This window comes from Myotis yumanensis, unplaced genomic scaffold (genome assembly GCF_028538775.1).
Source record: "Myotis yumanensis isolate MYYU_CA2020_CCGP unplaced genomic scaffold, mMyoYum1.0.hap1 SCAF_8, whole genome shotgun sequence".
NCBI lineage: Eukaryota > Metazoa > Chordata > Mammalia > Chiroptera > Vespertilionidae > Myotis > Myotis yumanensis.
Window position 1 is genome coordinate 63610421 of NW_027223759.1, and position 27487 is coordinate 63637907.

Here is a 27487-nt window from a genome sequence, read left to right on the forward strand (position 1 = left end):
GATTCTTAAATAGTTACAATAAAGGGTTTTATAAACAGTCTTGCTTCCAAATATATCTGTGACAGTGTTTTTTTATTTGTTTTGTATTTAAATATCTTTTAAAGCAAATAAGTCACAATGTTAAAATATGGGAAAGCCTGTTTGTTACTGTATTCTCTTTAGGTTGCCCATACCATATAGAAAAGAAAAAAAAAGGGGATATTGCTAGACCAGGTGCTAAACAACTTTTTAAAAATTGAACTTCTACTATATAAAATAAAGGTCTTTTTTTAAATCCTCACCTGAGGATATTTTTTCCATTGATTTCTAGAGAGTGGAAGGGGACCCTGGCTGGTTTGCCTCAGTGGATAGAGTGTCGGGCCTGGGGACTGAAGGGTCCCTGGTTTGATTCCCATCAAGGGCACATGCCTGGGTTATGGGCTTGGAGGCAGCTGATCAATGATTCTCATCATTGATGTTTCAATCTCTCTCTCTCCCTTGCTCTATGAAATAAAAAAAAATAATAATATTAAAATGCTTTAGAGAGTGGAAGGGAGAGAGAGAGCGGGAAACATTGATTGGTTGCTACCAGGGCTGGGGAACCTGCAACCAAGGCATGTGCTCTTGACTGGAAATGGAACCCGCGACCCTTTGGTCTAAGGGTCGATGCTCTAACCATTGATCAGAACTGGCCAGGGCAAAGTCTTATTTTAAAAATAGCACTTATGAAAGTAAAATTGAGATTTTAATTGCAAACATTTTTTTCTATAAAACTGTTGCAGTATAAACCAGAGAATTACCTTTACAAGTTAAAACTTGAATCAGTTCTTCTAAATCATCTTTATAATCAAATCGTTACTGCTAAACAAATTAGCAAAATTAACATTAAAAGCTGTAAACCTTAATGCTGGTAAAAAGGGAATTACTGTTGGTAAATATTTATAACTAGAGGCCCAGTGCACAAAATTCATGCACTGGAGTGGTGGTGTCCCTCAGCCCAGCCTGCACCCTCTCCAATCTCGGACATCCCTCTCACAATATGGGACTGCTGGCTCCCAACCACTCGCCTGCCTGCCTGCCTGATTGCCCCTAACTGCTTCTGCCTGCCAGCCTAACCACTCCCCTGCCAGCCTGATCGACGCCTAACTGCTCCCCTGCTATCCCGGTCGCCCCCAACTGCCCTCCCCTGTGGGCCTGATCGCCCACAACTGCCAGCCATCTTGTAGCTGTGGGTGCTGCCATCTTTGAGGGTGTGGGAGTCAATTAGCATATTCCCACTTTATTAGATAGGACTATGTATTAAATGTCTTAAAATATTAATAATCTTTGGTTCAGTAATTTCATTTTTAATACTCTATTTTAAATAGAGAGAAAAGATAGAGATGCTCATTTTTTTTTTAAAATGGAAAATCACCCAAGTTCTCCATAATAAATTTTATCCTACTGATGGAAAATAACAAAAAATAAAAACCATTTCAATGGCTATATAAATAACGTGGAAAATATTTATGCTATACCATTAGGTGAAGAGAGCAAGAATCAAAACTCTAAGATGTCAATTATGTTTTAAAATATAGCAATATAAAAGACTAGAAGGAAATGTTTTTAAAATAGTTTTAAAACAAGCACCTGTGGAAATTCATCTTCATCTGAGCTGTGAAAGTCATATTGCTTAATGTCACTCTTATTGATCACAGGCAATGTCTCAGGAGTGGGTTGCTGAGATGTTATCAAAGCCTCTGCTTTAGGCTTCTTTGGGTACTTCTTCTTTTGACGAACCACATCAGAAGCCTCTTCTTTCAAAGACAAATGATGAGGGTGCTGTTAACATGACGATTTTCCCCCCAAAGGAAGAAATGAAAATCATTTTAGAAATCATGAAAACTATACTGCTCTTTGAAAAACATACATTTTTTACCCCAGAGGTGATTTTATTTACTGCTTTTATTATGCAAAAATTATGTAATCATAAATTTAAAAATTTCTGTCTATAAGTTATGATAAAAATAATTATGGTACTTAAATTTGCTTTATTTATTGTTATTAATACTTAAACTAAGATGTTAGTGATTTAAAAAAATTGCTCTATTGCAATCCAGCATTTACAAAGTATTTACATTTAATTTTAGTTTTATCACTGTACTAATGATGAAAATTAATTACTATTTTTATTTTAAAACTTGATTATGAATTCATTAACTTATTTTTACTTATTTCCAACTTTAAAAAACTCAATTTTTTTTTAGGGGAAATAGCTTATTACCTAGAAAAAAAGTCACTTTTTAGAATGTATAATTACTGCCTCAACTGAACAATAATCAAACCGTTCTCAAGTTCCACAGAGTTCTGTTGGTACTTCAGAGGCCATATGGCAAAAGGCAGGCTGATGGGGTGGGTTTCCAGCCCCCACCTCTCCTCAACAGAGCAGCTGTTTCTGTTTTAACATACTGGCACTCTTTTTAATAAAAGGGACCTATCACTTAAAAAAGTTTGAAAAGAGCCCTGACCAGTTTGGCCCAGTGGCTACAGCATCGGCCTGGGGACTGAAGGGTCCTGGGTTCGACTCCGGTCAGGGGCATGTACTTTGGTTGTGGGCACATCCCCAGTAGGGGGTGTGCAGGAAGCTGCTGATCAACGTTTCTCTCTCATCGATGTTTCTAACTCTCTATTCCTCTCCCTTCCTCTCTGTAAAAAAAATCAATAAATTAAAAAAAAAAAAAGTTTGAAAAGGACTGTTCTGAGCACCAAAGTACAAGCAATATGAAAAGTGTAAAAATATTTAGGAAGTTATACATTTCCCCATGTAGCCCAGATTTTTGTTAAAACGACTTTAGGGTCAAAATGGTACACACAATGAAAATGTTTAAATGCCAAATTATTTAGTGAGATATAAATTGTTTCATACAATGGGTACAGTTACGCCATCAAAAAGAAAATCCAACTTCTTAGAAACTACCTATATTTTAAGGTGGGATATGTGACAAAGTAAATACAGTTAACTTTGTTATATTGTAGAACAACTATGGATGCAACCATATATCTAAAAGTAGGATTTAAATAGGCCGAGTGTTTATTCTTAGTAAGAATCAATATATAATAAAGACTAATTCTGTCAGTTATTTGGGGCTGAGATTTTCAGATTTTATGCCTGCCAATTACATACCTAAGGAAAAGCATTGATCTATATAAAATGGATTTAAAAAATAACTTAGAAAATGACATTTTTTGCATTGATAACATTTTGGCTGGTTATAGAGGCAAATGTGATTTAAGGGGTATCAGGTAAGTGGGCTAGATGCCTGTGATTAATAAGAAAGAACTTTGGTGTTTGAACCGACATGAGTTGAGTAAAGAAGGAGTAAAAAAGTTGAGTTTTCCTGCTCCACATTCTTTCTTGACCTTTAAGAATGAACCCATGAAAAACGAGGATTGTGTACATTTTTTAAAAGATGAATTTTCCACAAATACCCTGTCGCTTTTAAATCTTGCTACACAGTAAATCTTTATCGTCTAATGCTTCAGTTAATACCTGTTCCTTATTTAAATCTATGCTCCTAAAATTAAAGATCTGACTAATTTTTGTATTATCTATTGAATACTTAATCAATGTACCAAGTGAATACTGAATAAATATAATTGAATACTTTAATCAATGTGCCAAGAGAATAATGAATAAATATAATTCTTTAGTCTAAGAAACTAAAGTAATAACTGTGATTACTAGGAAAAAATTGTAGTCTAGAAGTTAGAGGACATTTTCAAATCATGAAGTATAGATAGCAACTGATAACTGCTGGTTCTGGCAATGATGATGACAACAAGAATAACTTTCAATAGTCTCCATAAAGAATGCTTTAGTTTTAGATTTGATGCCTGCCAGTAAGTTTGATGCAGGATTTGCTAAGGCTAAAGATAATAACTAAACTTTATCCTTATTCTCTACAGAAGCAGCTTGCACAGTAGAAAGCACATCGTCCTTGGTGTAAGATCTAGATTCAAATCTTGAATCTGCCACTCATTAGCTATTTGATCTGGAAGTCTCACAGAAGTAAAATCTATCTCAAAGGCTTGTTATAAGAATTAATAAGCCATATGTATGTAAAATTCCCAGCAAAGTGTTGGCAAATAGAAAGAACTAAATATATGTTAATTACTCTCTTTAACCAAACTATAATAAGATGACTGCAGAAACCAATAACTGTGAAATCATATTACCATACATGCTTCTCTCCAGAGGATATTCACCTTAGTTTTACATTCTTGGACTTTGTGATGGTTTCCATTATGAAGAGTTGCTGGAGTGGCATATAACTCTTTTTCTGATCTATTGATTTTCACTTCATTAAGGATTTCACCACCATAGTCTCCCAAATGATATCTTGAAAAGGTAACAAAATATAAAAAAGTTGCACATTTTAAAAATGAAGAAAAACCAATGATACCTCAATTAATTGGAACACAACTAATCAAACAGAGCCAACAATTAATCAAGAGTCTTAAAATTTGCATGAATAAAGAAGCTCATAATTGGGATTTAGTAACTAAAACAAATGAACAACAAAACAACAACAACCCCAAAACAAAAAATCTCTTAGGTATACATAGGACGAATTTCTTGTACATTTTATATTTTGAAGCACTGGGAAATGATAACTTCAGAAAATACATAAAATTCTGTTAGGTTTAGGGATAGTATAATTATGCAGGAAAATTACTAATAAATTAGAGAATACATTTTCAAAATGCATTAAAACAAAACATATTTCTATTTAATAAAAAATACAATAAATAAAACATTAATTTCCCTCAAATTTTGTTTAATAGAAACTTTATTACAGAGAATTAGACAAAATGATCTCTAGGTTCTTTTGTAAATACAATTCAATAATTCTGCAAAAACAAGAACAAAAAATCAGGTGTATTAGAGGATCTATACTATACACAAAAATACCCCAAAATTTGTACTCCAAATTTTAACAATCTGCTTAAAAACAAACAAGTAGCAACCACAATTCTTCAAAAAAAAAAAAAAAGATTTTGTTAGAGTATCAATTTCAACTGTCTTAAATTTAACAACAAAATTTCTTTCTCTCTCTCTCTCTTTCATCTGGTTATATTGCCCATAAGTTGGCTAAAGCTGCCACTAGTATGTAATTGTGGCAATGTTACCTTTTTTCCACAACTTCTAAGGTTAAGTGCAATAATTCTCGTTTTGTTTTCTCTCTTCTCTTAATCATTTCCAGAATTGTTATGGCTCTACTAAACTCTCGTCTCAGTTTCAACATCTTTTCATAAGAGGCTTCATCATTCTTACGATTCTATTGAAAATAAAGACAATTTAAAATAAACAATTAATCCAGTTATCCACATTTCTAGTTTCATCCAACAAATCCATTCTATAAAGTCAAAATGTTAAATGTAAAAGTTAAAAAGTCATCCAACAACCACATAAAAAACCTATCTAACTCTGAAAATGTAAGTTTAAACAAATATCTCAATTAATATTCAGAAAAAAGTGTTACCAGCTGTTGAAAAGATGGAATGGCATAGAAGGGCTAATTCCAATGTAACCAAATTTTAAAATCTGCCTGAAACAAAACCTAGTGTATTAGAAAATGCAGTCCATTTAAATTGTAACAAGGTGTTTTCCAATGACAGAGAGAACAGTTCCTTCAAATCAAGGTTACCTAAAAATAGCCAAAATGGGTCTCTATCCATCCATCCAGCTTTGTAACTGGTGGCTGGAAAGTTCAATATACTACAATGTAAACATGCACAACGACAAGCAAAGCTTCACTTCAGGAACTCAGATATAAAACTAAAAGTGGAATATAATGTTTCTCAAGGAATGAGATTATCATGATTCATTGTAATGGCACCTCATTGCACAGCAGAAAAGAGATTTAGTAATAACTATGAGTTTCAGAGTATTAAGTTCTTACTATGAAGTGTAGAAACAATTTGAACAAACTTAGAGTGACAGTTGTGTTTAATAACCAGAGAAGGCTCAGCTATAATTAGCAGCATCTCTTTGTATATAAAAGTTACTGTTTCCATCCTTGACTTAATAATGCAGTATGATTATTAAAAAAAACCCTGAAGAAAGCCAATTTTCATGCTGGAGGATTACAGAAGAGAAAATAAAACTTGAGAAAGATTCAAAGTTTTATTCTCTTTTTCTTTTATGCATAGTTTCTTGTATTTTAAAGTTGATCAGCACATACAAAACATAACCTAAACTAACTCCCATTAAGGTACCACATATCAAACATTAAGAAATACTGTGTTAATAAGTCATCCCTTTCTCTCATCAAGAGGAAAATCTTTTTTCCCTTCAGTACTATGTGTATGACAAAAGGCAAAATCTAACGTATGATTTTAAGCAATTTTTTGGAGGAAAGAGGGGTTAAACAGGCAGCAATAATGCCCTCTAATTGAAAAATAATTAACGTTATCAACAGCAAATATTAAAGTGTCCACTCTGTGCAGGATACTGCACATGTCCCCCATCCGCAGGAAGCTTAAAGTCTTGTAAGAATGAGAGACAAATAGATTTGAATCCTATATAATAAAGGCCTAATATGAAAATTGTCCCCTTGGCCAGGAGTTCGACCGCTTGCTATGACATGCGCTGACCACCAGGGGAGGCGGCACAGGACATGGCAGGCGTCGGCGACACAGTGTTGGCAGCGGGCAGCAGTGGAGGTGCTGCTGGCCCCTATGGGCCCCAACGAGAGCGGGACCATGGCGGGATGGTGGAGGAGGCAAGCAGGCAGCGCCAGGCCAAAGCGGTGCAAGCGGGGCCCAAATGCCCTGCTGATCACCCCACAGACGGCAACAGGCAGAGGCAGCAGGGGGTGGGGCTGCTGCTAGGCTCCCAGGCGCTGAGGGAGCTGGGCGGGGGCCTGATGACTCAGGTGGAGGGGGCGCAGGTGCTGCCCAGGGCCCAGAGGTCAGCTGTGACCTGCCCTTCCATGCCAGATGCTCATGCTTCCATCGCCAGCCAAGCCTAGGGACTACACCCATGCACGAATTTCATGCACCGAGCCTCTAGTAATAAATAATAATACAAGGCTACAAGTCAGCTGAACAATATCCAAAAGAGCACGAGAACCTTTTAAAATTGCTCCCTCTTCACTAGGTTCCTCTTGAATTATGTGCTTCTGCTCTGTCTTACTCATTTACTTCCTGCTCTCTGTAGGCCCAAATAACTACCCTTCCTAATTTTTCCTTTCCTCAGATTTACAAAAAAAAATTTTTTGGGGGGGAAATAATTTGATTTACAAAAAAAATTACATAGCATAAAGAATTCTCATATAACAGACAATAGGGTAGTGAAGGCCTGGGGTGGGTGGTGGGGGCAGGCTAGCAGGGGTCAATGGGGGATAAGGAGGGACATATATAACACTTTCAACAATAAAGATTTAATTTGAAAAATTCTCTCCAGAAATAGAGATTGAAAAAAAAAAAAGAATTGTCATATATCTTCAACCAGATTTCCGAAATGTTAATATTTTATATTTGCTTTATCTTTTTCTCTATGTATATAGGGTGAGGCAAAAGTAGGCTTACAGCTGTTTGTGTGGAAATAATGCAATAATTAATAAACAAGAAAAACTCTGTTTCATGTACTCACAACTATAAATCGAGTTTTGCCTCACCCTCCATATATACACATACATGCACATATGTTATATGTTTATATATATGCATATTGTTATGCACTGAATGTTTGTGTCCCCTGAAAACTCCTATGCTGAAATTCTAATCTCCTAATGTGATGGTATTTGGAGGTGGAGGTGATTAGGTTATCAGTGTGGTCCTTAGGAATGGATTAATGATCTTATAAAGAAGACCCCAGAGAGCTCTCTGGGCACAGCAAGATGCCTGTCCATGAACCAGGAAACAGGCCCTCACCAGACACTGAATTTATTGGTACCTGGACCTTGGACTTCCGAGCCTCCAGAACTGTGGGAAACATATGTTTGTGTTTAAGCCACACAGCCAGTCTACGGTATTTTTATTACAGCAGCCCAAATGAACTAAGAAACATATACACATATGTTTATTAACAGTAGTATTTTAAAGATTTTTTTTGAAAAAAATGTAAGATAAAATACCCCTTTATTCCTAAACACGTTTAAAGTGTATATTCTAAAAATAATATTATCTTATATAATCACAGCAATTATAAAAATCAGGAAACTAACATGATGTATTCCTATTATCTATTTATAGATTTAATTCATATTTATCTAATTGTCCTACTAATGTTCTTAACAGCAACATATATAATTGTTATATTTTTATATATTTACATAACTTGTTAAAAAGGGCATTAAGTGAGACAACAGTAATTTTTACTATTAAAATTCATTAAAATATAGTAATATTTTTTTCTGTCTAGGATGTGATTCAGGATAAAACTGCATTTAATTGACATGTTTCTCTAATCTGATTGTCTACAGTGATCATGACCTTTATATATATACAGTATATATACATGTATTTAAATGTTTTTATTGATTTCAGAGAGAGGGAGAGAAATATCAATGAGAGAATCATTGATTGACTGCCTCCTGCACATCCTCTACTAGGGATCGAGCCCACAACCCGGGCATGTGCCCTGACCAGGAATTGGAACCGTGACCTCCTGGTTCATGGGTTGATGCTCAACCTCAGAGCCACACAGGTCGGGTGTGACCTTGATATTTTTGAAGAATAGAAGCCATTTATTTTTACAGAATGTTCCTCAATTTGGGTTTCTTAGATGTTTTTCCACAATTAAATTCAGGTTATATATTTTTAGTGGGACTATCACAGTAGTATTATAACCTTCTCTCACCATATTACAAGTTAAATTATATCTATTTGTCCTATTAGTGCTGATTTTAGCTTTGATCACTTGATTACGATGACGCCTGCCAGGTTTCTCTAGTTAAATTACTATTTTTCCTTTTTTTAATTAAAAAGTATGCTATAAAACTCTCTATCTTGTTTTTCATCAAATCTCCCCCCACTAGTTTTATATCCATTGATTCTAACTTTTGCCTGAAACATGATTAATATGGTAGTTGCCAAATGGTGATTTTTAAATTTAATCATTCCACTGACATTTATAAGTTGCAATTCTCTTATAAGGAAAAGAGTACCTTTCTCTTACCTATGGGTCTGTATACCAACCATCCACTCATCCATCCATTTATATCAGTACTAGAGGCCCGGTGCATGAAATTCATGCATGGGGGGGAGGGGAAAGAGGGGGGGTTCCCTCAGCCCAGCCTACATTCTCTCTAATCCGGACCCCTTGGACATCCCTCTCACAATCTGGGACCATTGGCTCCTAACTGCTCACCTGCCTGCCTACCTGATCGCCCCTAACTGCTTCTGCCTGCTGGCCTGATTGCCCCTCACTGCCCCCACTGCCAGCTTGGTCACCCCCAACTGGCCCCCCCACTGGCCTGATCGCCCCCCGGCTGCACCCCCTGCTGGCCTGGTCGCCCCATGCAGCCTGCTGTTCGGTCGTCCGTCCGGTCGTTTCGGTCATGACGGCCCCTGGTTTTTTATATATTAGGATGGACTCATAGGTTAGTTATATTCTATTGTTTATCCATTACTCTTATTTATTCTGACACTCAAACTTTCTTAGTTCTACTCAGTGGAGTCCTCCTTCTGACATGGCTCCAACATATTTTAATCACATTCTTATTTTCTGGCAGAGAAGAATGTTCCAAGCTTCTCTTTATGCTTTCTCAGCACCAGACCTGGAATCAACCATTTTTCTAAGGAGCCCTGGTTCCTTTTTATGAAAACTGGATTTAAAGTCACAATCTACATGCTAAGCATGCCCGCTGCTACTGAGTCATTGCTTCTAAACCCTCTCAGAGAACAGAGTTAGGAAATATGTATGTAATCCCATATAATAAAGAGGTAATATGCAAATTAACCCTCACACCCTCACAAGATGGCTGCCTACGACCAGCCCGGCAGGTGGGTTAGTGAGGGACGACCAAATGACTGAACAAGCAGGCTGCATGGGGCGACCAGGCTGGCAGGGGGGTTAGTGAGGGACAACCAAACGACTGAACAAGCAGGCTGCGTGGGGCAACCAGGCCGGCAGGGGGGCCATGAGGTGCGACCAGCCGGCGGTGGGGGGGGGGGGGGGTGTTGGGGGTGACCAGGCTGGCAGGGAGGGCAGTAAGAGGTGACCAGGCCAGCGGGGAGGGGGGGGGGTCAGTTAGGGGCTGGTGGGAGGGTGCAGTTGGGGGCAACCAGGCAGGCAGGGGGGACAGTTGGGGGCAATTAGGCTGGCAGGGGGGGCAGTGAGGGGCAACTAGGCCAGCATGGGGGCAGTTGGGGGCGACCAGGCCGGCGGGGGGGGGCAGTTAGGGGTGATCAGGCAGGTGAGCGATTAGGAGCCAGCAGTCCGGGATCAGGCCTAAAATGGCAGTCAGACATCCCCCAAGGGGTTCCGGATTGAAGAGGGTGCAGGTTGGGCTGAGGGAACCGCCCACCGCCCCATGCATAAATTTCGTGCACTGGGCCTCTAATGTATGTGTGTGTGTGTGTGTGTGTGTGTGTGTATATATATATATATATATATATATATATATATATATATATATATATTCCTTTCTTCCTATTCCAGTAACATATAGTTCTGACCTACTGCCAAATCTCTGGGGAAATGGTTCTCAAACTGCTTCACTTTAGAATTAACTGTAGATCTTTTTATAACCAAGGGTAATTCACAGGTGACTGTTATGTGCAGTCAGACTGACAACCACTACCATGAGACTTCCCTCTCCTGTTTGTCTTGCTTCTTCTGGTCCACAGAGAGGGAGGAGAGAAGGCACAGATGCTAACAGTTGTTTCTCTGGGGTTAAACATACTAAATGTATATTGGGATTCAAGATTTCCCAATCAGTACATTTAGACTTGCTGGTGCCTTAAGACTACCTCATTTAAGAATGGCCTAAAGTACTTAAATATTCCCAAATTAAATATTAGTTTGGTGAATTAAAATTAAATTCTAGAGTACCAAGCAAGTATTTCAGAAGTCCCTTACTTTCAGTCTTTGCATTTTGTGGCAATAGAGAAGGAAGCAGAGAATCTTTGCTAGCTGTATTCATTTTTGCATATCCCAATGCTTGCCCACCTCTTAAACACTGGGGTGGGAGTTGGGTGGTGGGAGTACTTATTGTTAACTGCTTTCCCAACTTTCTCATTTTGAAACATCAACATTTCTACCAGCAACAGCATGCATGATGGGGAATAATCCTTTGTCCCACAACTGAAAACAGAGAGGAATAAAAAGACTACTGGAAAAGAAACCACACCACAGGTAAGAGAAGGGGTTGGAATTAAGAGTTCAGGAAAAAGCTGGGCTAGTTATTACACAATGGTAAAGCACATAAACACAAGAAACCATTACAAGCAATTCTCAATACTGATTAGAAAATAGTAACTTAACCTATTTAAGAATAAAACATAGTTAAACAGTTAGAATATTGTTTAAAATGCAATAAATACTTCTTATGCTTTTCCTTGAAGAAAATGCTAAAAGATTATGCTTTGCAATATATCTAAATTAATTACATTTCTTTTAAAAAGCAACTGGCAGTTCAAATCTTTCAATGATTTAGATAAACCTTTCCTTCCACATGCCCAATAATCTATAAGTTTTATTATATTTACAAATTTCTCTCACTCTAGTCTTTTCTAAGGCACTAAATCTTCATAAAATATCTTAGATTTCCTTAATTAAGAACTAAAACACCAAACTGAAAACTCAGCTCAGGTTAGGGAATGCCATCTACACTTGGGAAATCCAAGAAAAAGTTATATAACTCTGCTTGTTAACCAGTAGGCGAGTTTCTCCTAAACTATACTATCCCTGGCAGCTGTTAAGCTTCCCAGCTGTTATACTAACAGCTGATGAGGACAAGCTTTCAATGTTAGGAAAAACAGAAATCCACAGAAAATGCTTTGCCTCCAATTATAATTCCTTACAGTTTTTACATTTATATGTTCTTAATATTTTACAATGTTAGAGAATGTGTTACCATGTGTGGTTCTTACTGTTAATTATGAGAAAAGGAAGGTAGTGAATACTCCTCTGAAATAATGCTTCCCTGTATACCATGTCATTCCACAGCATGAGACCTCTTACTTAAAAATCTGGCTCCTACTGCTTATGAACTTGCCAGTTGGGAACACGTTTATCAATCTGAAATCTGACACACCTGACAACTCAGAAAAGGAGAAAAAGATCCTCTGTATTACCTCTGACTGTTGGCATAACAGGCTTGAAAATGAATCTTTCCCTACTTCCCACGATCGTATCATAGCTAGAGGCAGTAAAGCCCATTTTTACTTGCAAGGATTAGAATATGGTTTCAAAGGAACTGTGAGTTCTTGGGCTTCCCAAATAAAGGATATGTACACATTGTCATAGTTTACTAAGAAATCAAAACATCCAAGGTACATAAAGACATATAATTCCTCATATCACTTCAACTGCAGGTCTAAAATGGTATGATCAATAGATTTATAAGGGGCATGGGATTAGATAAAAATACACAATTGGTCAATAGAATCTACTGAAGAGCGGGATTTCTAACATAAAGTTCAACAATATCATTATTGTCTCTTTATTTTCAAAGTATTGAAAATTATTCAAATCGTTAGCAGAAAAAATACTTGTCTTAAATACTATTAAGGTACATTCAATTAATTCCAATTTGCACATTACCTTTCGAGTTTGCATTTTCTCTGTTCTCCTCCGAAAGGCAACATAAGGGTCATTGTTAGTAGAGCCATCTCTTTTCTCTTGTTTTATCTGGGGGATGAGGGATGGCCCCCTGCAGTTTTTACGTTTTCTCACCCAGTAGTCATATACCGCTTTAATAAGATAATCATCTTCGTTTAGCAGCAGTTTTGCTTCTTGAAGTGTTACAAGCTAAATTTAAAAAATTACATATAATCAACTACAATGCTTGAAAAAGAGAAATCAAAAAAGTTAAAATTATACATTTGGTAAAAAATGTGATGTCAAATAAAACAATTATGATCAGATATCATGATGGCAGAAAACACAATTCAATCAAACAAAGGATTTATTAATAGGAGATTTATCTGAAAATTTATATTTTGCCCTGATAGGTAGGGAGTACCACCACTTAAAATATTTAAGAAGCTTGGATAAATGATAGTTGGGAAGACTACAATAGATTTATGCCTCAGGTAAGTCTTGAACTAGAAGACAACTGAGGTCCTTCAAAATTCTAATATTCTATGATTCTACACACTTGAGGATCTACCAATTTTCAATAGTCTAACTTCTTTCTGTGTATTTATCAACAGAAACTAGAAGCTACAGGTATCTTTTTCTCCCTCTACAAAGTAAAAGATAAATACAGGGTGTGGCAAAAGTAGGTTTACAGTTGTTCATATGGAAAATAACACAATAATAATATAAGAATTAAACTCCGTGTTTCATGTATTCACAACTGTAAACCTACTTTTGCCCAACCTTATATGTCCTAATATATTGCAACTAAATAATGCCTGTTTCAAAATTGTAAAAGGACAAATTTTGGCACATTTCCAGAAGTTTCAACACTATGTAATTTTGAATTTCTTGTACCAATTACAGATAAAAGCAATTCCTCTATCCAAGCTGGTTATATACTAGAGAATCTTTGTTCTCAACACTCGTTCTGTTACATGACAGTGTCCTAGGATGGTTTCTCTAGGAATTCTGACATTGGTATCTCAGGGATCTACTCCTTTATCAATGCAGCCAGTATAATGAGAACAAATCTCAAACTAATGTTTGTAAAAATTTGCTAGGTCACATCTGTTTCCTTGCTCCTTATAAAAATCAGGCCAATCAATGTTAGCAGAATAGACTTGGGGTTATACATACTCATTTACAGTGAATTTTAGAAAAACATCATGGAGGAGTTTTAGTGCTGGAAAGCCTCACTGAAGGATGTTATCTCAATTTTTTTACTTTTATCATTTTAGAGATTAATTTTAAAATCTCTGATATCTCATAAGAAATGTTTCCCTAAAACTTGGAAATGAAAGGCAAAATTTTCTCACTCAAATTATAATATCCACCTATGAATTGATCTGTTGCTTTTATGAAGTCATCTGAAGAAGGCATGACCCATCAAATAAATTTCTGATATGATCTGACTTACATTGGTATAACTTCATGGAATAATGCAATGACCACTTGGACTTCCAGTCCTATGGCAGTATTACTAGGGCTCATTAGTTGGTTTCTTATATAATTTGGCTGCCAAGGTAGTTTGGCCACAGGAAGAAAATACACTGACAATGTAAACTCAAGTATTCTAGTCCATGTAACAAGTGCATTAAAACTTTAAGTGTCCATTCTTTATTTTATTCAAGGTCTCAGTGGAGTTAGCTTAAAATGCACTTGAGAAGCTGAGCAATTTGGTCTTTAAAGTGGAGGGCCAGAGGCTGGAACATGAGACCAAATGAAAAGAATCAATATTTCCAAACATTAACTTTAAACGGACACTTTTTTTTTTACTGTGGGTGAAGTTCTCTGGAATGGTGATACGTGCCTCCAAAGTCTACAAGGACAGTGGCAGAGTAAGAATCAAGCTTTGTGGATGTAATGAAACTCCCCCTCATGCTGACAGAATCACAGCATCATTAGCAGCTCTCATGTGCTCTGGGGACCATTGCTGTGATTATGCTACATGTGCTTGAGCTGTTTGGTCATTCTGCTTCTGATACATTTTTATAACATTCACTCAGTAAATAAAAAACTTAATCTAATCTTAGACTGGGGAGAAGGATCGAATTCTTTCTGTCAACCAGCAGAGCAGTAGTAAGTTTCTTATATAACAATACTATCAAAATAACACTATCCTGTTGCAAGAGGCATTAGGGGATTAAAACACTGCCGCGGTTTTCCGTCTCCGATGCTTTCTTGCTCCTGCTAGAAATTTCCTTCTGCCCTTTAACTACCCTCTTTGTATTTCAGGTCATAAGAATTCAATATACAATTTACAGTTGAACATCCTGACAATTTTTTCTAGTGTTAACCGTATTTTCTTAGTCAACTGGTTTTTATATTATATAGCAAATTTTTATTTTATTGAATAATCTTGGTTTTAATCATTCTGTTAAATTATCTGTAGCAATTCTAAGGTAATTAATATCACTATCACCATTATCATTGGTGACAGCATCAATCTGAGTGGGCAAAAACTATTTGCGGGTAAAGTAGTCCCCAATTATGTCACATGATTAAAACCCCAGAAAATCAGAATTCTACTACTTTTGAACCTCAGCAAAATGTTCTGCCACTCAGAAAAACTTCTGTCTACTAGAAAGTAGTAGAAAACAGTATTTAACTGGCAAAGCATCTGGGATAAATTTAATATTCCCAAGACAGGTCTGAGTTGTTTGATTTACTTACTTTGGGGGTTTGAGAATGGGGAGATTAAAAATTATTCTACTGTATGGCCTTTTCTTCTAGACTGCTACTAGCTCCATGAGGATGAGGATCATTTAGTTTGTTTATATACAAAACTGATGATTAAGCAATTTTAATGAACACATTTTAAATACACAAATGAATAAATTACATGTAAACGTTAATGTTTTATATATACTAGTAAACTATTCAATTAAACAATAAGTAGTCAATAATTAATCACTCATTGTGTTATAGTTTGTGAGGAAGATAAACAAATTTTAAGATAAATCCACAACCTAAAGAAACTTACAATATGGCCAAAGAGGTAAAATAACACAAATACAAATTAAACAATAAGAGAACAATATAAAAACTCTAGAACTGAGTATTAGTGCAGTAAAATGCAGGTCAGAGTCACAAGAACACTATGTAAGAGGGCCTGCAGTAGTAGTTTGAGATACAATAATGAATTCAGAGGGCAGATACTGAAGAAAATAGCAAAAATAATATGTAGAGGAGCAGAGAAAGAGGAGATGAAGACGGCAAGAACCAGGAAATGTGGAGGTCAACAGCATCCAATACTACAGAGATATTAAGTAGGGTACAGGCTGAGAAGAAACTCTTGGATGGCAATTTAGAAGGTCACTCACCGGTGGACCTTATAGAATTTCTATAAACTGAAATAGATGTGGTGGTTAATCTTTTGGAAATTTAACAGTGACAGAAAAGGAGAGGCATAGGTGGTAGTTTATTAAGAAAGAAAGGGTCAAATATAGGGACTCTTGGCAGAGAATTTGGGGGCAGAGCAAAGAAATGAGAGAAGAAACAACTGAAAATGAAATATTCAAGGAATACACACAAGGAAGAATCAGAATTAGAAAGTTAAGAGACTAAAGGAAAGGAGTAAAAAAAAAAAAAATACATGATCCTGAGTTCTGAGTCACGGGAGAGATAAGGAATACAATATAGGAGGATTATCTGGAGTTGAGAGTAACTATCATGCTTTGAGCCCATCCAGTTGCTTTAGGGCCTAGAAGCTTGTCACTGAGCAAAGAGAACTAAAATAGAATAATACTGATGTATGTGTATAGTTAATTGTATTATTTACATGCTTTTTGTTTATCCTGTCCCTACTTAGAAAATAAGCTCCACAAGGTGAGAACTTTTGTCACCTCTCCTGTTCACCTGAGCACTTAAAAAATATTACTGACTGAATGAAGAAAAGCATATTAAAGAACAGAGAGGTGAAGGTTTCTGATGATATAATTTCTGCCACCTTGACTAATTTCTGAGTAATCATGGAAAACAGAAGAAATACCAAAAGATGGATTGAGCCTAAGATTGCTAGGAAAATTTGTGTATAAAGAAAAATTGAAACTATATCTGGTGCCAGTGATCAAAATCCTATAAAAATTATGAGCATTGATTACTATGAATATCAATTTGATAATTAAAACACATTTCCAATTAAAAAAACAAGACAGACATTTTCTTAAAAATTCAGTTTTCAATGTATTTCTTTGGATAGTACACTAGATTTTACTTTCCATTAAGATGTGGAAATTATTCATAAAGTAGTGAATACAAGCTAAATACAAGCAAAGTCACTTTACAATATAAAAGTTTTTAGAAATGTTCTGAAAGCTGATAATGTCTCAGGAATTCAAGAGACTTAAGTTGGGAGTTGAGAAAATGTTTGCATGAGTAAACTAGTAAAAAGTTTTAAGACTATTTTTAAAAGTTTATTTATATCTAACTTTTTACTACTTTAATAACAATTAGCATATTAATATATCACACATGTATATCAAAAATTGTTTTAAAAGATAGTTCAAAAAAAATCTAATTCCAATAGCAACACACGATTATAGTAAAATTGGAAAACAGAAAAACAGAATGAAAACATAAAAAATTACCAATAAGTCCATCACTTAAATATTATCATTGCTGCCATTTTGTTGGACTTTCTTGTTCTTTATTCTATGCACAAGTATAAATGTAAAGGCTTTAAATAAAACTCATTTTCATTTAAACAATTCTGTATCCTGGTTTTGAAATAGCTAATTATAAAATGAACTAATAATTTTGAATGGCTGTATGATATTCCACAATAAAGACTGTCTGTAAGTTACTCTGAACATCACTACTTAAAAACCTTCGATATTTTCACTAATTATTGTCCTTGAGAATAATTCCTAGAGGTAGGATTACTAAATCAAAAGGTATAAGCATTTTATACTTGACATATGCTACTTTCCAGAAAGACCATACCATTTTAAATTCTGTATACCAAATGAAGACTGTTTCACTAAGAAAAATTCACTACTTTATGAATAATTTTTCCTTCACTTAAAATTTTAATATATAAATAAATAAGACTAAAATACATTTAAAATAGTAAGAGTACCTTAATATAAATCTGAGCAACTGAGCAAGATTTGGTATGAGATGTCTGCCTTAGAGACCCAACCAAGCAAATTTAGTTACTGAAGCACCAAAAAGATAGCCCTATGAAAAGGATCAAGAAGATATTATAATATTGTAACTAGTATTATTTTATATCCAAACAATAAAAATGTCAGAACAGTACTCTTTACACTCCCACAAAAAGAAATTATGCTTAAGTATTCATATTCAGTTCAAGAAATATTATAAACAGAAATTCTAGGATGTGAGGAAAAGAAATTCATAAGACAGGAAAACGCAATATACTTTTAGGTCTAAAGAAAATGTAAAATAAAGCTACTAATTGGATTAATTATAAGACAAAAGACATTTTTACAATGTACAGTACCTGATTAGAACTGGCTTTTTCAAGTCTGTCAATCATAATTTCAAATTGCAAAGGCTTAATTTCCATCTTTCTGTTAAGTCTATTTAATAAGGTCTCATCTTCTGAATCCATATCATAATCTGGTTGCTCGTTGTCTAGATTAAAGGCTAGAAAAGAAAAGAAAAAGTGTTCAAATTCAGGAGAAATTGTTTACATACGACCACAGAATACTCTTAAACTATAAAGCATTGACCAAAGACAAGCTCATGAGCAGACATCTATAAACTGGCTTCAAAGACAAAGGAAACAATGAAAATATAAAATTTTAATTCATATATGTTTTAAAGTTTACTAAAAGCAATAGCAAAAATGATACATATTTATCAACATGTTAATTTAGTAGCACAATGAGAAGTTATGAAACAAAATTAAGAATACAGAAATAAACTCAAATACAAAATATAATGAAAATGGCATTTAAAATCATTAAGGATAAAACTGATTATTTAAAAGGGGAGGAGCTGGCACAACAGACTAATGATCTTTAAAAAATTAAGTTTGGCCAAGGCAGTGTGGCTCAATGGTTGAGTGTCCACCGGACCAGGAGGTCACACTTCAATTTCTGGTCAGGGCACATGCCTGGGTAGTGGGCTTGATCCACAGTGGGGGGCGTGCAGGAGGCAGCATCGATGATTCTCTCTCATCATTTCTCTCTCTCTTTCCCTCTCCCTTCCTCTCTAAAATCAATAAAAATATATTTAAAAAAATTAAGTTTGATTCCTGCTAGTCATCATACCAACAAATGATGTATTCATCAAATTAAAAAAAAAATTTTAAATATATTTTATTGATTTTTTACAGAGAGGAAGAGAGAGGAATAGAGTGCTAGAAACATCGATGAGAAACATCTATCAGCTGCCTCCTGCACATCTCCCACTGGGGATGTGCCCCCAACCAAGGTACATGCCCTTGACTGGAATCGAACCCGGGACCCTTCAGTCCGCAGGCTGACGCCCTATCCACTGAGCCAAACCGGTGCTGGCTCATCAAATTTTATAGTAAAAAATAAAACACATAAAAATTTTATAAGAAAATGCAAGGGAAAAAAATGTTGTATGGGCAGGTAAAAGCTCAGAAATCATAAACCCGACTAAATAAGTACAAATACAGTAACAGTAGTATATTTTACTCATTAGACAGACTACAATCCAAAACTTGGTGATAAACTACTTTGGAATGTATGGGGGAAGGACGCCTTCTCAAACACCGTGACAAGGAAATTATAAATTGATATTTACATTTAGTTTCTATTGCAGGAATTTATCCGATAAACTTACACAGAGACAAAGACATAGAAATAAGAGTTTTAGATGTGACACAATGAGAAGTAAAAAATATAAAACAAGCAATGGCCTAGAGAAATAAATGATGGTTTGTACATAAACTGAAGCCGTGACAATGACGTGTGCGTATTTATATGAAATGAAACCAATCTTTATGAGCATTAAGTAAAAAAAAGCGAAGGTACAGTTCATTGGGCACTGTCCTTAGACCAAAAGCTTGCTGGCTTGATTTCTAGTCAAGGCACATGCCCAGGTTTTGGACTCAATCCCGGGTGCGGGGATCAATGTCTCCTCATATCGATGTTTCCCTTTCTCTCTCTAAAACTCAATAAAAATACTAGGGGGAAAGGGGGCCTAAGGTACAGAATATTGTATAGTGTACTAAGCTATGTTTTTAAAAGAGGAAGGAGTGTATGAGTGTGTATAATCTTATAAAGGCACAGAATATTTTGTTATTATTTTTATTATTTTGAATCTCCACCCAAGGATATGCTTATTGATTTTAGCAAGAGGGGAAGGGAGAGAGAAACAGTGATGTGAGAGAGAATATTGTATGTGCTCTGACCAGGGATAAAACCTGCAATATAGGTATGTGCCCTGACCCGGGAATTGAACCCAAAACTTTTAGGTGTAAGGAACAAACACTCCAACCAACTAAGCCAAACCAGCCAGGGTTGCACAGAATATTTTTACAGGATACTGGTAATAGTTCTCCTCTAGAAGTGGAATTGTTAGGTAGGAAGTTAGACATGAGCTGCTGGGGTGGGGCCTGCCCTGGGGTCCTAAACAGGGGTCAGACCACATTGCCTTCAGACTGCCTCTCTATTGGTGGCCCAGCAGCCAGCAGACCACCAATGGCCAGGATGGGAAACAGCCAGTTCTTGGCATAAGCTCAGAGGAAAACAACATGACCTCAAGGTGACCTTACTAGGGTTCTGGACTAATTATAATAAAATTTGCATTGTGGTTTTGACATTAACCCCCACCCCACACTCTGCCCCGGGGTTTTCTGTATGCATTATGGGTAAGATGCACAGAAGAAATATAGTCATGTAAACCTTCCTGTCAGTCATCCATGAATGCAAATGAAAGTCTCCACCCAGAATATTTCTCTTTTAAACCATATAACCCAGGAGTTCGGGGCCATTGTCTCTCTTGACTGGCCTGCTCCTCTAAACCCCATTTGGCTTTACTTTCATTTTCATTAACCTTAAAATCTTTTCTGCATTGACAAGAAAAACTGGTAACCCCAATTGGTAACAGAATTTTAAGTAGGAGTTCAAGGAAAGGGGAGATAATTTTAAATTTCTCTTTGTTCCTTTTATACTGTCCTCTTTATTTTAAATGTAAAGCGCTTTAAGATTTAAAAATAAAGGATTTTAAGCATGTGTACGTATTAATTTTTAAAATATAAAGGAAAAAAAACCCTAAAGTGCCACAAAGTGTGTGTTGAAATCACATATCAAGAGTCAGCGCCAGGCAATTAAAGAGAAACCAATCACCAACAGGTTATTTAAAGACTAGAGGCCTGGTGCACAGAATTTGTGCACCGGTAGGGTCCCTAGGTCTGGGCCTATCTGTGGGGTAACCAGCAGGGCGACTGGGGGCCCCCGCTGACACCTGCCTTGGCTGGCCAGGCGCCACCAACTCGCCAGCCCTGCTCCCCGCTGCTGCCACCGGTTGGGGCCTGTGGGCAGCTCCTGCCCCCTGGTGGTCAGTGCACATCATAGTGACCGGTCACTCTGCTGTTTGGTCTATTTGCTTATTAGGCTTTTATTATATAGGATTATCTACATATTAATGTATAAATGAATGCCCCATATTCATACTGTGTGGAAATTCCTGGCATTCTCAGATTCAGCATAGCATTCTTAAAGTTAGTTTATAACACAGTAACAGGAACAGATGTGTATATTTATGTAATTTTAGTAAAGTCACCCACTCAACAATGGATAGTACTGATGGACATAAACTATTTAAAGGCAAAAATAACTGATTATACCTGAACTGTGGTTGTTTAGTAAAACTGTACCACTATATAAAAAACAATAAAAATAAATGTTATGTAACACTTCTAACCTTATATAGCACTTAATATGGGCCTGGCAGTGTTCAAAGGGCTTTATATATACTAAATTATCACAACCACCCTAAATCATTGGTAATATTTTATCTCTGAATGAGTCTTGCATTCTAAAATCTGTAAAAATGTTATTGTATTTAACTTGTATCACATAGTACAAAATAAAGTTAATAAGAAGTTATAACTATTCATGAAACGATACAAATTATTTTGTAAGTATGATTCATGTAAAATAGTCCTGAAAATAAAATTTTCTTCCTTATCTTGATATACTGCTTATTATATGATTAGCAATAATTCACAAGTATGCTTTAAAAAATCCAATCCAGGTGCTTTGCCCATGCTTTTCAGCCAGCAACTGAATCCTTGTGCCCAGAAGTAAATTTGCCTTGCTGAGCCATTTTTGAGTATTTGTCTCATTCTTGTTGAGCATTTCTAACAATTTGGGGGCTCGTCTGGGATTTTGCCTCTTGAGAGAGTCATCTGGACTCCCTCTCTAGGGGAGGGGCACTCCACCATTTCATTATGGTGGCCTCTGGGAGAGGGAAACCTATGGCACTCCAAGCTGGCAACAGACTCCAGATCGAAAGTTAATCGGCAACACAGGGGAAGGGCCCGGGAAAGAGAACCGCGTCAACCAGGTAACTGCATAGACCAAGGTGCAAAAACTTCAGGGAGAAGTCAGCAGTGCCTTGATGGTCTGGACATCCTCAGAGGTTGGGTATATGTCACTGGGAAGGGTCTGAGACATAAAGTGAGTGTGGAGTTCTGATCTGCACTCCCGTTCTCCCGCAAGGGAAATGGCCCGAGAGGGACAAAGCAGATTTCAGGGAGTGCGACACATCTCCCAATATGGGAGGTTGAGCATGAACTTTCCGAGGATGAGAAACAAAAATTCTAGGCCTAGGAAATACATTCTCCAAATAGTCCATGGGGAGAATGCTGAGGCTCTGGCGAAAGGCAGTCCCCAAACCAGGGACAGGAGACATTGCTCTGCTTCGGTGGTTTTTATTTTATGCAGGGCATTCTGTGGTGTCTGTGGGTTTGTGTGCACCTGTAAATATTGTATATAAGAAATAAATAAATAAATAATCCAATCTGCATCAAATTCAATGACAGATTATGTGGACCCCTAAACTATGTAGATCACTAAAAAGTACTATTCTATCTTTAAAGTGATGTTGTATTTGTAAATTCACATAGTGAGTCAATGATCTGCTTTTAGTCCACAGACTAATAAATAATAAAACCAGGGGTCTGATATGACTAGAAGACATTTTATTTATTTATTTTTTATTATTGATAGTATTACAGATCTCCCATTTTGCCTCCTTCCCCCTGGTTTCCAGGCGCCCCCTCCCCCCAGGTCTTCCCTACCCTATTGCCTGTGCCCATGGGCTATGCATATAAGTATGTAAGTTCTTTGATTTATCACAACTAGAAAACATTTTAGAGGAAGACAGGGTTTTAAAAATGTTGAGCAGAGTTAAGCCAGTACACTGAGTTTCTAAGTTAAACACAAGTTTTCGAAAGTTCAAGGTCATGGCTATCTATGCAAATTTTGTATGCCCATCTTTTACACACCTACCAACCTTTCTTTTTTTTTCAAATTTTAAAACATTTTAATGTATGTGACTTTATTCAATCTTTTTCAAGTCTTTTAAATAGTTAAAGTCAATGCCTTTTTTTTTAATGTATTTTTTATTGTTGATAGTATTACAGATTATCTCCCATTTCTCCCCCTTTACACACCTACTAAACGTATTCATCCCTTGTTCCTCCACCTGTTACCTCTGGTTCTACGTTCTTAATGCTATTCTTACAAAAGGCAGTACCCTAGCTTCCAAAGCAGGGGAAGGGGCAAGAAAAACTGGGAAACAGAAAAATTAATAGTGAGAATTGATAGGTCTTACAGTATGTTAAATCAGACCAAGGCAAAGACTTGCACTAGCACTGTAAGTTTTCTGATGCTACCTACATTTATCTTGTCATCCAAAAACTATACAAGAACTTGATTACAGATTCAGGTATTTTATTGCTTCCAAACACCTATACAGTTCCATCTGCACCTCTTTTTACCACAGATTACATTGATTATCTCCTCTAGCAGGCCAAACAAACAAACCCCAAATTCTTTAAAAATAGTGATTACTTTACTGGCTGGTAGGGCTCAGTTGGTTGGAGCATTGTCTGTACCCTAAAGGTTATGGGTTCAATGCCCAGTAAGAGCACTGGGGGAATCTCTCTCTCTCTTTCTCTCTCTTTCTACCCACTTCTTCCTCTCTCTAAAATCAATTAAAAAAAAAAAACATGTCCTCAGGTGAGAATTAAAAATTGTCATTTCTTAAATATAAATATACTAGAGACTCGATGCACGGATTCGTGCACGGGTGGGGTCCCTCGGCCTGGCCTGCGAGGATCAGGCCAAAAATGGCTCTCCAACATCCCCCGAGGGGTCCCGGATTGCGAGAGGGTGGTTCTCGGGTGAAACACCCCGGAATCAGGCTCCCTCCTCTCTGGTTCCAGGTGCATCACCTGAGAACCGCAGCTGCCAAGTCACCGCAGCTTGGCAGCTCCTGCATTGAGTAGCTGCCCCCTGGTGGTCATTGCACATCATAGCTACTGGTTGGACGGTCAAATGGTTGGATGGTCACTTAGGCTTTTATATATATACTAGAGGCCCGGTGCACAAAAATTTGTGCACTCGGGGGGGGTCCCCCAGCCCGGCCTGTGCCCTCTCGAAGTCTGGGACCCCTCGGGAGATAACGACCTGCTGGCTTAGGCCTGCTTCTGGGTGGCAGAGGGCACGCCCAATCCCTAGGTGCAGCCCCTGGTCAGGGTCAGAGCAGGGCCGATTGGGGAGTTGGGGCGCTGCCCCATCATGCACAGAGCAGGGCGGATTGGGAGGTTGCAATGCCACCCTCAGGGTAGGGCCGATTGGGGGGTTGGGGCACTGCCCCCCTGTCACACTCAAGGCAGGGTCGATGGGGAGGTTGCGGCGCCACCCCCTGTCATGCACAGAGCAGGGCCGATCAGGGGGTTGGGGCGCTGCCCCCTGTCACGCACAGAGCAGGGCCCATCAGGGGTGTTGGGGCTCCGTACCCTGTCACGCACAGAGCAGGACCGATCAGGGGGTTGAGGAGCTCCCCGCTGTCACTCACAGAGTAGGGCAGATAGGGGAGTTGGGGCACCACCCCGTCACACACAGAGCAGGGCTGATCAGGGGGTTGGTGCGCTGCACCCTGTCAAACACAAGAGCCACAGGGCAATCAGGGGATTGGGGAGCTCCCCCCTATCAGGCACAGAGCAGGGCAGATAGGGAGGTTGTGGCCCTGCCCCCTGTCACACACAGAGCCGCAGGGCGATCACGGGGTTTGGGCGCTGCCCCGTCACGCTGATCCTGGTGCCGGGAGCCTCGCTGCTCCGCTGATCTCGGTGCCGGGAGGCATATTACCCTTTTACTATATAGAATAGAGGCCTGGTGCATGGGTAGGGGCTGGCTGGTGTGCCCTGAAGGGTGTCCTGGATCAGGGTGGGGGTCCCCACTGGGGTGCCTGGCCAGGCTGGCTGAGGGGCTGAGGGCTGTTTTCCGGAAGCGAGTGACTGAAGCTTCCAACCGCTCCTTGTTTTCTTCTTTTTTTTTTATTCTGGGCCAGCTTTAGCTCTGAGGCCTCGCCGCTGAAAACATCGATACAATGTTGCTAAAGCCCGGCTGAATGAAAGCCGGTTTCTGGGGTTTTGTTTAGCTTCTTATTTGCAACATAGTACATAGTTGCTTAGAGTTGCAGCTGAGAGACCGGCAAGTGAGGCGGGGAACGTTGGAGTCCGCAGTCACTGAAGCAAGCAAGCCTCATGTTCGCTTCCAGCTGCCTGGCTGCCGGCCGCCATCTTGGCTGACAGTTAATTTGCATATCCTCACTGATTAGCCAATGAAAAGGGTAGCGGTTGTACGCTAATTACCATGTTTCTCTTTTATTAGTGTAGACTAGAGGCCTGGTGCACGGATTCATGCATCAGTGGGGTCCCTCGGCCTGGCCTATACCCTCTCACAATCTGGGATCCCTCAGGGGATGTCGGAGAGCCGGTTTCGGCCAGGCCGAGGGACCCCACTGGTGCACAAATCTGTGCACCGGGCCTCTAGTATGCATATAAGATCTTTGATTAATCTCTTCCCGCCCTCCCCCCTCCCCCCTTCCCTCTGAGATTCATCAGTCTATTCCATGTTTCCATGCCTGTGGCTTCCTGTGTTGAGTGTCTGCCCCCCTGGTGGTCAGTGTGTGTCATAGCTACCAGTCGGCTGGTCCCTTAGCTTTTATATATATAGATGTGGGGAAGCATGGGGCTTGGTTGGAAGGTCTGTAAGAAGGATTCTCTGAAAGGTTGGGGGCCTCTGAGGGGACCTTGCCAAAGGTGACAATTCGTACCTTGACTTTTCCAAACAAGTCCGACTCCCCGGGGTGTTTTGCTAGAATCTCTATGTTTAGTCTTTAAAGGCCTGACCTTGTAGAAGCATATACAGTGGGGCCTTGACTTATGAGTGTCCCGACTAACGAGTTTTTCGAGATACGAGCCATCTCTCGGCTGATTTTTTGCTTTGAGTTGCGAGCTAAAATTCGGGTTACGAGCCAGCTTCAGATACCCCACCGCTAGTTGGCGCAGCGAACGTCACAGTGAATGCCACAACATCAGCCCAGCATCACGTGTCTCACTCGTTCACTTTAAGATTTGACATACGAGTAATTTGAGTTACGAACTCTGTCACGGAACGAATTAAACTCGTAAGTCAAGGCCCCACTGTACTTTCTCAAGGATACTTACCCTGCTGATTGTATCTAGAGATTAATTTTAGTTCAAGCTGTCAGGACAATAAAAGCCAAAAAAGGCAGGTGAACAGGGCTACTTGGCGGTGACAGCCAAATAGTGCTTTAGCCCTCTCTTTTACAGAAACATGTGTCAGAGTAATCATTCACCCATCATTCAGGATCTGCTGGTCAGTCCCGGCATATACATAGATAAGTGATCTCTTAAACTACAAGCAGAACATATTCTGTAAATTCTTTTTTACCTTATTTTTTGAAATCCAGAAAGATTTTTCCTATTAAAAAAGAAACCTTACAAATACTGAGTTAGTTTCACAAGCCAGTCAACCAAGCAAAAAAAGTAAGGCATTCTCTATTCCCTCCCCCTATAAAGAGGGGAAAGAGGTACATGGGAGGTTGAACATTTCTTGATGTAGTTGATCAACAGAATCAAGATATGAACAAGGTTAAGGACAATAAGGGCATGTGTGTATGTGTAGAAGACTTCCTGTGGTAAAGTTAATTGAACAGTAAACAATTAAAGAAAACTGAGGGAACTAGAGTGTGCATGATCACTATGAGAAAGAAAAAGGAAGTGGGAAGGAAAGTAGATCAGTAAGTTTCAAAGGATGGCTACCGCTGTCCAGGGAAACTTGGTTACAGGGGGAGCAACTGCTTCTGTATAGGTAGGGAAGTGAGCATAACCTGCTGTGTTCATATAGAAGGCTTAGAGAATATATAGAACAGAGTATGTCTAAAATAGCTGGCATACAGAGATATTACTTCTAGTTAAAAGGACCTTTCAAAGTCCTTTAGATTGCATTTTATTTGGATACTAGAGGCCCAATGCACGAAATTCGTGCAAGAGTAGGCCTTCCTTCCCCTGGCTGCCGGCACTGGCTTCCCTCTGGCACCTGGGACCCGGGCTTCCCTTGCAGCCTCGGCTTTGTCCAGAAGGTCGTCCAGAGGGATGTCTGGTCTAATCAGCATATTATGCTTTTATTATTATAGATACAGGGAGGGGCAAAAGTAGGTTTACAGTTG

At 38.3% G+C, this 27487-nt stretch overlaps 1 protein-coding gene across 3 annotated transcripts in view; it reads right to left on the minus strand.

The window, feature by feature from the left end:
* Positions 1-27487, minus strand: part of EPC2 (enhancer of polycomb homolog 2) — a 121963-nt gene that overhangs the window by 23761 nt on the left and 70715 nt on the right. For 2 of the 3 annotated variants that reach the window (XM_070423042.1, XM_070423041.1), the window contains exons 3-7: positions 18240-18385; positions 12734-12940; positions 5149-5297; positions 4225-4357; positions 1609-1800 (exon numbers count right to left, since the gene is read on the minus strand). In XM_070423042.1, coding sequence (XP_070279143.1) covers positions 1609-1800; positions 4225-4357; positions 5149-5297; positions 12734-12940; positions 18240-18385 — 827 coding nt within the window. The remainder of the gene's footprint in view (positions 1-1608; positions 1801-4224; positions 4358-5148; positions 5298-12733; positions 12941-18239; positions 18386-27487) is intronic. The other variant, XM_070423043.1, reaches the window with a different exon arrangement.